Raw genomic sequence first — 13765 nt, 5'->3', positions numbered from 1 at the left:
ACCGTTTTCGAGAAATCAATGTTCAAAGTTTTATGAGCCTGTCGAAAACAATATTGCCATACGACAGCGCAAGTCGTCGAGCACAGTCAAGGCGGCTGACTGGAGATCTTCCCATCTTCATTTAGTCACACTTACTTTTTTTTTACTGTTTCTCATTTTCCCCCAAACACCTGCATCGCTACAGCGAATCTTGTTTCTTTGGAAAGGAACAACAACAACCGTAATAACAGTACAAGGTAAGTCTGAAACGTTCGGTGAATGTTCTCGAAAAATAATGAAAACAAGTGTTCCAAAGAAAATTCCTTTACAGACCTTCAAAGCAATCACCATTAGCTACAATACACTTCTGAAATCGGTTGTAAAGCTGTTGGAAGTTGTCAGACTACACTTCTCGTAGACTCGCTTCAAGCACGTTGGCCACGCATTGTTGGATATCTGCGTCATTAGAAGAGATGAGACCTGGTGCTACCAGATCCGCCGACCAAGCGACAGTCAATGGCATGTCGCTCACTTATTCCCTACCTCCCACAAAAAGTCGGCTGACAAAATCCGAGAAGAAAACGATGCTGATTGCCTTTATCGACAGCGAGGACTCGATCCATCACAAATTTCTACCCAAGGGGAAAGATAAACACGATGCCGTCGACTACCGGTCTCCTGATCGTACTGGTAGCATCAGGTCTCAACCCCAAGTGCGTTGTAGCTAATGGTGGTTACTTTGAAGGCCAGTAAAAGTATTTTGTTCGTAACTCTTGTTTCCTGTATTCTTTGAGACTATACACGGAACTCTTTAGACGCAACTTGTATAATAAGAAATCGTGAGGACACAAATATTTCTCTGTCCATACATTCATACGCGTATAGCAGTCAAACCAGGCTATTCTTGTTTTGAATGATGTACACAGTATTTCGTTTTCTCCTTCTCTTCTGGATGCTTCGCTTTTTTGGTACGGCGGATTATTTTACTCCATTCATAAGGTCTAACGTGTATTACTATGTCCGAAATTGTCTTCAACTCCATCGCTGCTTTCAAATACTACGGATGAGCTGCTCAACGCCATGGATACCGAATCTCTTGTTTTTCTGAATCCATCTGGGCGTTCACTTATACATCCTTACCTTTTCAAGGAGAGACAATGCGTCTGACTCGTCATTCTTCAACTTTCGTTTTTTGTGTGTATTCCCATGTTCTTATTAAACTGAATGCCTTGAAGTTTTCTTTTGCAAGTGTTCTTTGGCGTCTTTAATACATGTGTGAAATACAGAGCGAGCGCCACGAAGACGGCCCTGTACAAGGTCTGGTGGTGGCGCATGTGCAAAGACTGTGTAGTGCCGTCCACTAGGTATACCGTACATATCAAGAACAGGCAATAATGTTGCCACATTCATAACATTATCTGCAGAAGTCCACAGAATTCACTGTCTCACGGATCGCGTGCCAATGCCTTTACACTTTTTCGAAGCACACACACACACACACACACACACACACACACACACACACACACACCAAAAGACTGATCGCAAGAGGAAAGCAGCTTAAAACGCTATGGAGAACTGTGCAAAATGAATGACAGCATTTTGATATCATGTACGGCGGTGTCCAACGATGCGAGGAGGGTGCGGATTGTAAGCAAGCATAAATGCAAGTACCGAGCAAGTGAAAATGTGTACATTCGTTGTGTGGGGACGCAAGGAAGTTCCAGGGTATCAGCGTTGGAGGTGCATCGCGTGTACTTCATTGTTGGTGATCCTTTTCCTGCAAGACAATGAATGGCGAAGGATATTTATAGATGTTGGGATACCGTGCGTGGCCAGCGAGAGAACTTGACATCTCTGATGGACGGACGAGTAGTCCGCGATTGCTTTGGATAATATGTTCGAGGATCGCTAGACTTGGTGAACTGGATCACATGTAGACTGCATGAGCCACATGCCTTAAACCTTTACGCCTCCCCCTTTCAATTCCACACAACAAATCCTCTGCGCGGTATGAGACTATCGAAACATGACGTGTATGATGCTATTCGGAACGACTTGTCTTCTGTCTACTTGGAAATCAGCTCACTCAGCGAATAGCAGCCTGGTGAACAAAAGCTGAAAATAGAGAATAAATGACGGGACGAACTGCCATTGTCTCTATACACTGAATCAGAAAAAAAATCCCCGAATCGCTACTCAGCCACAAATACATCACACAGGTCAAAATATCTGGGAAGAGACGAACATAAACTTGCTACTTATAAGTGACAAATTACTGGGAAAAGGACAATATTTTTCTATTAGTCTAACCGAAACAGTTGCATGGTATATAATCCATGTTTTCTACCCAAGTCCAGAAATCCCATCCAAAAACAGCAGCGTTCTCGACTTTACTTGAACCGCTGAAGGACAACGGACATTTTTAAAATAAAATTTTCATCGTTTACCTATTCCCAGAATTTGCAGTTATAGTTCTAAGTTAACTAAAGCACCGGCTTGTAATTACGAAGTCATCTGGAAAATAATATCTACAGCTTGTGATGAAGAGAGAGGTAAAGTAGCGCTTGAACAAAGGTTGTAGGTTCAAATCCCAATCATTATACTTATTTTTTATATTACATGCTGTAGGCATTTAAAAATCATTATTTCACATGATGATACAAGCGTAACCTGTAGTAACATCTTCAGCTTTTGTAGTCTTCTAGTACTGCCGTTCTCCGCTGCGTATAAAATTACGGTATGTTGATAACTTTTACTTTTGGGCCGTCTAATTATAACTGAATGAAAGACGACTTTCGCCTTTAGTCTTTGCAAGGCATCGTCAGTGGCCTGAAATATGTAGACATTTTAGTTCATACTATTTAGTTTACATCTTGGGACGACAAGTGTATAGGTTACAACCACATCTGGCAGTTTGCTTTTCTATGATGTAGTAAACAATTTAAAATTTTACTTACAGATTTCATGGATGTTGTTCTACATGTTTTGTTGCTGTTCCATTTTCGGCACTGCTATTTGCTACTTGAAATTTTGATTTTCAGACTTCATAGCACTGGGAACTGAACACTTGTTTTGATGTTATATCTTGGTCGTGTTGCTAACTGTCGAATGTTATTGCCAAAGATCGAATATTAGCTGCCATAGCCTATATATACACATCGTCCCAAAATGTAAACTAAACAGTACAGCCGGCCGGCGTGGCCGTGCTGTTCTAGGCGCTTTAGTATGGAACCGCGTGACCGCTACGGTCGCTGTGTGTGTGTGTGTGTGTGTGTGTGTGTGTGTGTGTGTGTGTGTGTGTGTGTGTGTGTGTGTGTGTGTCGTTGTTGTTGTACATCAAACTATTTACTATAAACCAAAGAGGAAATCTGGTATTTCTCATACAAAAACTATCCCTAAAAGTCCCCGTAATTTTCAAGGAAAGAACAGTCTTAAGTACAACTGGGAATCGAGTCAACAACCTTCCGACTGGTAGTCCCAAAATCACAGCACTACGAAGCCACGGAGGATTAAATTAGTGATTTGAAACACACTGGCATATTAAAATTGTGAGCCGAACTCGGAACCTTGAAATTTGCGGAAAATTATCTTCCAAGGGAACTAGTCCGGCATGGCGTAATGGAGTGTTCATATGAATTATGGAAAGTAGAAGTGATGGTACTGACAAAATTGTTAGCAACGAGGACAGGTCGTGATTCCTGCCCGAACAGCCAGTCATTAAGAGCATCGCCCGCGAAAGGAAGGTTCACGGTTCGAGTCCCGACCCGGAAGGCAGTTTTAAACTGCCAGCTCATTTGAAAGTCGTGCATACTCTGCTGCAAAGCGAAGGATTCAGTCTGTAAATTAGTGATTCATTTGTCCCCGAAAATGGCTTCCTGTTTGCTGACAGGATCTTAACCTAAGCGGTGAAACAGGTCGGCTAAACAACATACAAAAACGTAGTACGAACTTCCAGCACGCTGGAATAATTTTATGCCAGCAACTTCTATTAACCAGTACGTCGAAAAACCAGTCACAGTTGCAAATTTCACTTTTTTACTCACTCGATGACAAGTTCGGGGCCGCGACCCATTTTTTAATCATTGTAAAAGATAGTCAAAATGGTATTTCCGAAATTGCAAAAACCGTGTCAAAAATGCGCAAACGAACAGTTACAGCGCACACAGGCATAGTACACATTAGTTACAAGACGCTCGTCGGCTACCTGTAGGGCACGCTGACTCGTAATATGCACATTTATGAGGGTGTCCGAGCAGGAGCGCCACAGGACCTGACCACAAGCAGCTATAAAAGGCAGAGCGGTGCCGAGTGCGCCTTAGGCGGTCATCGACACGGCGGGCGCGGAGTCCCGTGTCGTAATTTCGGTAAGGAGAGCGGAATGGGGACGCGCCGGCGTTCCTGCGGCCGTGCTACCACGCGCGCGCCACGCCGCCGAGTCTTATTAGGCAAGCGCCACTACCTGCTACCAAAAGCAGATTAGCCTTGGCATTTCCTCAACGCACCCCCCGCCCAGGGGAAGTAGACAGCTAGGCGACCGCACCGCTCCTAACATGGACATCGTCACATCAAATGCTCGTATTCTAGCCACGAACACACAACACCTCACTAACGCTGTGCAGTCTTCATCCACAAGGCTAAAAGTATCTATTACAGATTTAGTCAGTACACATAACGCGGTGTGACTGGTATAAGGGTATAATACACAGGGTGTCCCAGGAGGAACGGTCAATATGCAGGGATAACACACGAAAGATCATTCGCAGCAAAAAAATTCTAGTAAACATGGGCTCGAAAACGCATATCTTAAGAACTATAAGCACTACATCTTCGATAGTATGAAACATCTCTTCTACTCACAAGTGGTCATAGCTCTTAAGGTATGTATTTAAGAGTCCACATTTACTAGAGTTTCTCCCTACGAACGATCGTTCTCGTCAAATCTCTGAATATTCACCATACCTCCTCGGACATCACGTACGGCAGCCATTATCTCATCTGTGGACTAAAAGTGTTTTTCCGGCCACGAATTTATGCAGTTGGAAATCATACGGGTGCAAAATCTGATGAATAAGTGGACAGCCACCAGTTAATATTTAAGTTTTATCGTTTTTTTTTTTCACGGACAAAGCTTTAAAAATTGTAGGAATGTACTGCGGCAAAGAATTCTTTTTGTTTTCTTTTGCAAAAATGGCTCTGAGCACAATGGGACTTAACTTCTGAGGTCATCAGTCCCCTAGAACTTAGAACTACTTAAACCTAAGGACATCACACACATCCATGCCCAAGACAGGATTCGAACCTGCGACCGTAGCGGTCGCGCGGTTCCAGGCTGTAGCGCCTAGAACCGCTCGGCCACCCCGGCGGCTTTCTTTTGCAATCGATCTCTTTTCTCGCCAACTGTTTTTTTCCTTTAAATTTGTCCGGAAGACTTGTGTACTATTCGCCTGTTATTGTTTTATGCTTTGTAAAGTAACGAATAATAGAATGCCTTTTTCACTCTAGACAAGAGATCATGATCTTTCTGACGAATAATATCGACTTCGCCTTTTTCTGGTGCACAGCCATCGGTTTCGATTCACTGTTTCGATTACAGTTTAATTTCACGCGTAAAGTAACAAATATGGGCACAAAATCAGTTGATACTTTTTAAAACGGTACATTGGTTGGGTTGGGTTGTTTGGGGGAAGAGACCAAACAGCGAGGTCATCGGTCTCATCGGATTAGGGAAGGACCGGGAAGGAAGTCGGCCGTGCCCTTTCAAAGGAACCATCCCGGCATTTGCCAGAAGCGATTTAGGGAAATCACGGAAAACCTAAATCAGGATGGCCGGACGCGGGATTGAACCGTCGTCCGCCCGAATGCGAGTCCAGTGTGCTAACCACTGCGCCACCTCGCTCAAAACGGTACAAACATTGCTACGAAATAAGTTCTCGCATTTGCTTCTGGTCAGCATTCTACATATGAGACACCCACCTTTTACAAAGTGTGATGATAATTAATTGTTCATGTATATGGCTCCAGCTTTAATCGCAGACCGTAAGGCATCATTGTGCGTAAATTTTCTGACTTTTCAAATCTGTGGATCCAGTTCTGGGACGTCCTTAATGTGGATCATCTTCAAGAGAAGCACGGTCTCGTTTGAACTCAGCCAACCATTTCTCGACTCGTGAAAATAAAAAAAAAGCAAATTCCTTAGAAACCTTCACCAACTTTGAATTAATTTCATTTGGCGATAAACAGGCCAAACCAAAACTTTTTGATGACACGGTATTTCTCTCTATACGCACGCAAGAAACGCATGCAGCAATGTTTTAAAACGTCATATTAAAATATTTATATGATGAGAAAGTTGATGACTGACGTTCTTAACAACTAAAAAAGCTTCCGAACAGAAACAAAATGTGGACATCCTCTCTCAGATTTTCTGTGGTGAGGTCTTCGCTTGTTTTGGTTGCGGGTGCGATGGCAGCGGAGGAGGTGCCTAAACGGTAACAATTCGTACTTTTAATGAATCTTAGGATTGTTCGCTATTACAGAACTATGTACTGGACCGCGACACGTACCCTTACCGACCGAGCTACCGGGTCGTGCAGTAAGAAGCCCCAAGGAGACAATACTTCTCATTTCAAATTCACCAGAAGATGTGCATTACCTGCTGCGCTAGGACAACTGGGAGAAATTATATGTCAGAGAAATGGCATAGTGTTGGGATGGTTTCCAGAATGAATCTTTTATAATGGTGCGAGGTCCTATTACGAAACTTTCTGAAAGATTGAAACTAAGTGCCAAACCGGTGAGAGTATTGCCCACGAAAAGAAAGGGTGTTGATTTATCTGTCAATACCGGCAGTTTTGATTTTTCCGGAAGTTTCATAATTTGTTCGGCTCAGAAACTGTAAACTGGCAGCATTACCTAGACAATCCAGGGAAACTGAGCTCATTTATGTAGACATTAACGGGGATTTGGTGGAAACGTATAGGTATCAAACTGAAAAGGGAAGCATGTATACCTAACGGGACACCGATTTTGCTATTTCTCGCACGAGCAGAGTACACATTCAGATGAAACAAATGCTGATGTAGTACAATACGCTTCTGAAAAATGGAAGTTCCCAATTTCACGAGCATGGTGAATATCATACGAGAACGTCAGCTGTCGAGTGATGCCTGCTCCATACTGCGAACGAGTCTAGTCACTTATTTGTAATTCTCCCCCAAACATTTCTATCGCTAAAACGAATCGTGTTTCAAAGTCAGACTGATGGTCTTGTGATAAAGTACGTGCTTGGAAACCGAAAGATTGCGCCATCAAATCCCGGCTGGATCACGGATTTTATTCAGTTTGCCTTTAACCTCTCAATGATGTGAAAGATTCGCCAGGTAACGACACTTGGTTCTGATTCCACGTTGAACTGTAGGTTTTCCCCGTTAAGATTACTGGGATAGTTTAGGGTTACGTAAGTCGCTGACGAGGCTTCCGATTGGCAGATCTGCACCAGGCTACAAGAAATTATTATGGATATTCGGGAACTAATAATAATAATAATAATAATAATAATAATAATAATAATAATAATAGTATGATACATTCGAGGAGAAGTATAATAAGAAGTCGTGATGAAATGAACTTTTAATTTATCGATAAATACTTGTGCATTTTGTATTGAACTCATAGTGGACAACATCTACCGCGAATAATGTACGCTGTATTTGGATTCCTTTTGGAGCATCAACTAAAAGCAGCTTCGTCCACTATTCGTGGTTGCCTGTTTTCCTACCTGCTGTATTGAAGACTTCTTCATATTGATACGAGAAGTGATCGCGTTGTTAATGAACGGTTCGTAACAGTTCAGGGCGCTCGTTTGTTACTGTAAGCAGCAACGATACTAAATACGAGCCGTTATCAGAACTTTCAACGGCGACTGAAGAATCACAATACGAGTGATTGGCGGGAAATAAAAATAAAAAAAGTGAAGATACTCGAACGCAGAACCGGATGCACAGTCGCACCTTAGCCGGTTGCGTCAACACCACCTGAGGCTCCCGAACTGTATTCACCAGGGTCGTATAATTCTGAACAACGGATTATCGGACGCATCGTACTAGAGTCGCATCTACTACATCTTAGTGTAACTACAGTCGTGCGAAAGATGAGCAAAATCGATGACCCCTTGTGTGTATGCTGCCCCTTTAAGTTTATTCAGCACGGATTCACGGTCTACTAAAACGTACTTCCCCTCGTCTTGCTATGGCTTCTGTTATAACACCTAGATTTCATGCAGCACTGAAAATACTGCTCCTCTCTCCCAAAGCTAACGAAACGAGAGCCGGACGCTATTCGTTAGGGGTAGTTAAATACAGAAACGGGTTTCAGGTAGAGGGCTACAGATATTATACGTACAGTTACAATGGGAAGCACTGCAGCAAAACCTTTTCTTGCTCAAAGAAAGCAGACATCTTACCCGACTCGTGGTGAAGCTGTCCCTGACTGCTTAGGCTGAAGATGACCCCGTTCGGGAGGCCTGAAGGCGACGCGTACACCATGCCCTGGGACGTCTGGTACATTACACCGGGATACGGGGGCGACACCATGCTCGCTGGAACATTTTCACGACCGCCATAATCCCACAAAAAAAGATAACTGACAAAACAATAATCCAAAATAAAATTCAGTCAAAATCCAGCTTCACTGCAGCAATTCGGCCCGCGCATTAAAAAAGAATTAGAACCTACGCGAAAACACTCAGCACAAAAAACACACGCCGCGCAGCGATCTTACCGTAAACAAAACAGGGAGTTAATATCTGCCTTGTTTTAATTATTGCCCATGACACAGATAACACCGAAAACATACAACATCCGAAAAAATGCCATTGTGTCCAACAGAAATATAATTTAAAGAATCTTTAGTCTATTAAAAAACTGGCCAGCAACGGTTCATAACAATAGGAGCTAAAGCTACAACAAAAATCAAAGAGTCAGTAGTGACGATCACGTGAAGTCGTATTCCTCGCAAGGGGAACCATTGTAGAACAGCACGGTATGAAATTACAACGAAATACTCGTCTGAAAACTTAACAACCAAGTCTTGTGATGCGGCAAAGTAAGGCAGGAACTTTTGAGACAGCTCTCGAGTCAAAGGTACATTCTTACTTAGTGAATGAGACATTGTGGTCAGACATAAGGTCAATTATGACTCTCTAGGAAGTCAATTAAAAGGCAAAGCCCACTGAAATTCCTGGAGATCAGAATGATCCAGTGCGTTGTTACACATAGCGTCTCGGCGCTATACCACAACAATTGCAATACTAAATACAGTTCCCAAGTGGAATGTGATAAAAAGTACGCCCTACAAAACTTCCTAGCACATTAACACTGTGCTCTGCACCGGGACTCGAACCCGGAATCTTGCTTTCCGTATACAACGCCCTTATCGACTGAGATATACAGGCACGACTAACGAGTCAACCTCACAGTCATGGGTAACCCACTTCTTCGCGATATCCTTCCCTCTACGAGGATAAATAACAAGTTTGAGAAAGGAATTTGTAGAAATGAAGCTGAGACGACGAGTTGTGAGTCGTGCCGGAATAGCTTTCGGATTCAGGTCTCGTCCGGCGCAAAGTTTTATCTGCCAGGGAGTTTCAAACCAATGCACACTACGCTGCTGAGTGAAAGATTCATTCTGGACAATGTTCTATAACCTTCATCACCTCTGAATAAATAACTATCCACTCCTACATAATTTGTTTACGACAGTTCAACAGAACACACAGATTTATCTACCCCCTCACTGTTTCTTGAGTGGTCAGCTTGGGACGGGGTACGTCAGCCGTGGTTGTAACTGTGCTAACTTTCTCTTGCCTCCCTTGACCACATTGGTTGGCTACCGCGTTATTTCGTTGTTATGAAGCACGGTTATTTGGCAGTCTAACTGTGTTCGGTGTGTCACAGTCACTAGCGTCGCCATCAACTGTGCTAGTACTTAGAACTGGTCACGCTGGAAAGAACTGAAAGGTGTAAATGATAGCTGTTTATAACGTACCACAACGCCGCGAAGGACGCTGAGACAAAGAATTTGATACGGGACACTTGCCGTTTATCGAGCCGGCAAACAACTTCACACTGGCCTACAAAAGCTACCTAACCTAAGCTTCAGCGCATGCGCGTCGAGTGAGATGTTTAATATTGTATCGTCCTTTAACGCCGCCAGCTTTGTAGGTCTTACCCGTTTGAAGCTCATTTCTTTTTCTCGCCACAATCGTTTTTGAATATTAAACACAACTTGTTCTCCCACTTACTAATTATAAAATTGATGTTTGTGTACATTTTATATCAACATTTTCTGAAATTTGACAGCGTAAAATTAATAAATCATTTTGTCTCTCCGGCCTAACTACGAGCTGCTTGTACGGGTTCAGTTTAGCTCGAAATGTAAACGTAATGATTTTGTGCATAACGATTAAAAAAGCTGTCAAAAAAACCATGGTTGCACACAGTGGTATTAATCAATTTATTACACCAGCAGTTTCAGTCATAAATACATTTGACATCGTAGTCAGATGGGTAACAGCCCATAACCATACATCTGATTACGACGTTACCATACACCTGAAAAAGATCAGTTTATGACAAACTGGTGGTTTCATAAATTGATCAGTACAGCTGTGTGCAATCATAATTTTTCAACAATTTTTACAAGCTGTAGATTATCGCCACCTCAAAAACTGTGTTTGAAAAAATCATTTTTTTTCATTACCCTCACGGGAAATTTGAAGTTACTAATGTCAATGAAATATAAAATTTCAGTAATTTGATCGAATAAGCTTGTGGAGTAAGAGGGCAAGAGGATATTGCAAATCTCGCTTGGCGCGTATGCGCTGTAGCTTAGGTGGGTTTTGTACGCCAATTTGAGGTTATCAGTCAGCTTGATGGACCACAAGTGTCCTATATCAAATTGTTTGTCTCGATTTCCCCTACATCACTATGGTATATTGTAAACAGTTATCGTTCACACACTCTATGCTATTTGTCTGTGCCGGTGACTACGGAAAACCCAAATCAAGGTGGCTGAACGGTACTTCACAACGCGGTTTTCAGCTATAACGAGACCAAACATTTTCCCATAGCATCAAACTCGGCTACGTATGAATAGTCTGGGAGAATTCTCCTACAGAAATGAAGGTGAACTACCCATCGAAGTCGTCAAGAGCATTACAGAGGGAGCAAGTGCTCAGTGGTACATACAAGGACTCGGCCACGAACTTTCTTTGGTAACCATTCTAACATTCGACTTTGAAAAACAACGAAACCATGTAACAGTTTGGTCAGACTAAGATTTTAGCCTCCATCCTCAGAAGCACGAGTTCAATACCTTTCAATCAACGCGAAACAACAAGGGCGAACAATGTGGCTACGTCACCCTCATTAAGTGCTCTTGCAATCCGCAAATGCCTCGTGAAACTAATTTAACACACTCCACACAGTATAAAGGTTATCATAAATAATGAAAATTTGAGCATCAATCTCTGAGGCAACTGACAGCGGCCGATACAATTATGCTGAAAGTTACGTCGTATTCGATTGTCGGCTGGAAGACCCCTAAACGTGCGTTCGCCGCCTGATCGAAAAGATAATCCGTCTTTCGTTGATGTTAGCACCTTTTCTACGTGAAATGTGGGTGCTGTGTCGTGAGAGTAATAAACATTTTGTGTAGTGTATGTACACTGAAAATTAGACTTCAAATTTCTCAATACTTCAGGGTGAACGAGACTGTACACCGAGGAGACGAAAGTCATGAGTTAGCGATAAGAACATACCGGTACTATCGCATGCACTAGGTATAAAAGGACAGTACATTGACGAAGCCGTCATTCGTACTCAGGTGATTCCTGAGGAAATGTTTCCGACGTGATTATGGCAGCACGATGGGAATTAGCAGACTTTGAATGCAGAGTGGTAGTTGGCGCTAGATGCACGATTCATTCCATTTCGGAAATCGTTAGAGAATTCAGTATTCCGAGACCCACAGTGTCAAGAGTGTGCCGAGAATGCCACATTTCAGGCATTACCTTTCGCCACCGACGAGGCAGTGGCAAACGGCCTTCACTGAACGACCTAGAGTAGCGGCGTTTGCATAATTTGCCGGTGCTAAGACACAAGCAACACAGTGTGAAACAGCTGCAAAAATCAGTTTCGGACGTACGACGAATGTACCCTTTAGGACATTGCACCGAAGTTTGGCATTAATGGGGTATGGTGGAATATCACCGACACGAATGATTTTGCTAACACGACGACATCGCCTGAGGCGGCTCTCCTGGGCTCGTGACCATAGCTTAGACGACTGGAAAACCTTGGACTGCTCAGATGAGTCCCGATTTCAGCTGATGGTAGCGTTCGAGTGTGGAGCAGACCCCACAAAAATATAGATCCAAGTTGTCAACAAGGCACCGTGCAAGCTGGTGGTGGGTTCATAATGGTGTGGGCTGTGTTTACTTGGAATGGACTGGGTCCTCTGGTCCACCTGAATCGATCACTGACTGGAAATGGCTATGTTCGGCTACCTGGAGGCCATCTGCACCCATTCGTGTACTTCATGTTCGCAAACAACGATGTAATTTTTATGGATGACAATTGTTCGCAATTGGTATGAAGAACATTCTGGACAGTTTGAGGGAATGACATGGCCACCCAGATCGCCCACCACATATGCCATCAAATAGTTATGGAACATAACCGAGAGGTCAGTTCGTGCACCAACTCATGCTCCAGCAACGCTTTCGCAATTACGGACGGCTATGGAGACAGCATGGCTCAATGTTTCTGCAGGGAACTTGCAAAGACATTGAGTCCATGCCACGTCGAGTTGCTGCACTATGCCGGGCAACACGATATTAGGAGATATGCGGAAAGAGCAGCCGAAAAGTAGGCGCTCATAAAAAAATTCTGGTTGTAGACCGACCACCTGGCAATCGGATTTTTTTATATTTATGGTTCGTGAAGTTCAGAACTTAAATATCAGTCAGCCAAAGCAGTTCGATGCAACTCTCGAAAACTAGAGAAAGTAGGCTTTGAAGATTTACGAAGAACTTTAATTTACTGAAGTTAAGGCTACTATCACGACAGGCCGCGTAGGTCCATCGGTAGTGTCGAACAATGGTCTTTTCTGTTTTACTTTTTGTTCAATTCGAATATCTACATCATTTACATATAAAATTAATCCAATATATTCCAATTAACGCAAATTTAGTATTTTTTAAGAATATGCACACAACCTTGTTTCTAATTCCACACTGCACACACAGCAAATATAAATTCTTAAATTTAGATATTTTCTAAAAGACTGTTAATAAAGATTGTTTGAATTAAAAAACGTTACACACTTATTAACAATATTTTATACAATATCGATCTTTAAGAATCAATATTTGCAATGAAAAGTGTAATTTGCATGTGATACGTAATTAGAGATAAGAAGAAATAAATGTTTTCATAAAAAATGATGTAGGCATTCTAAATGAACGAAAAAATAAAACGAATAGAGACCATAATGAGATTCGAACCAGCGAGCCGTTCATTCGCCAATTACCATTCTCCAACGCTATCCAGTAAGCCACGCGGACCGTCGTAAAAATCGCCTTAATTTATTGAATCTAAGTTCCTCGGAAAACTTTAACGTTGATTTTCTGGAGCCTCGCATCAAACTCTTTCTGCTGACATACACTTGCGATCAAAAGTATCCGGACACCCCCAAAGCCGGCCAGTGTGGCAGATCGGTTCTA

The 13765-nt window shown here is 42.6% G+C and overlaps 1 protein-coding gene across 1 annotated transcript in view; it reads right to left on the bottom strand.

The window, feature by feature from the left end:
• The window catches only part of LOC124722780, a 177741-nt gene that overhangs the window by 26618 nt on the left and 137358 nt on the right, over window positions 1-13765 (bottom strand). The window contains exon 4 of the mRNA XM_047247915.1: window positions 8444-8578. Coding sequence (XP_047103871.1) covers window positions 8444-8578 — 135 coding nt within the window. The remainder of the gene's footprint in view (window positions 1-8443; window positions 8579-13765) is intronic.

The sequence above is a fragment of the Schistocerca piceifrons genome, chromosome X (genome assembly GCF_021461385.2).
Source record: "Schistocerca piceifrons isolate TAMUIC-IGC-003096 chromosome X, iqSchPice1.1, whole genome shotgun sequence".
NCBI classification, from domain to species: domain Eukaryota; kingdom Metazoa; phylum Arthropoda; class Insecta; order Orthoptera; family Acrididae; genus Schistocerca; species Schistocerca piceifrons.
This window is presented reverse-complemented; position numbering and strand designations above follow the sequence as displayed.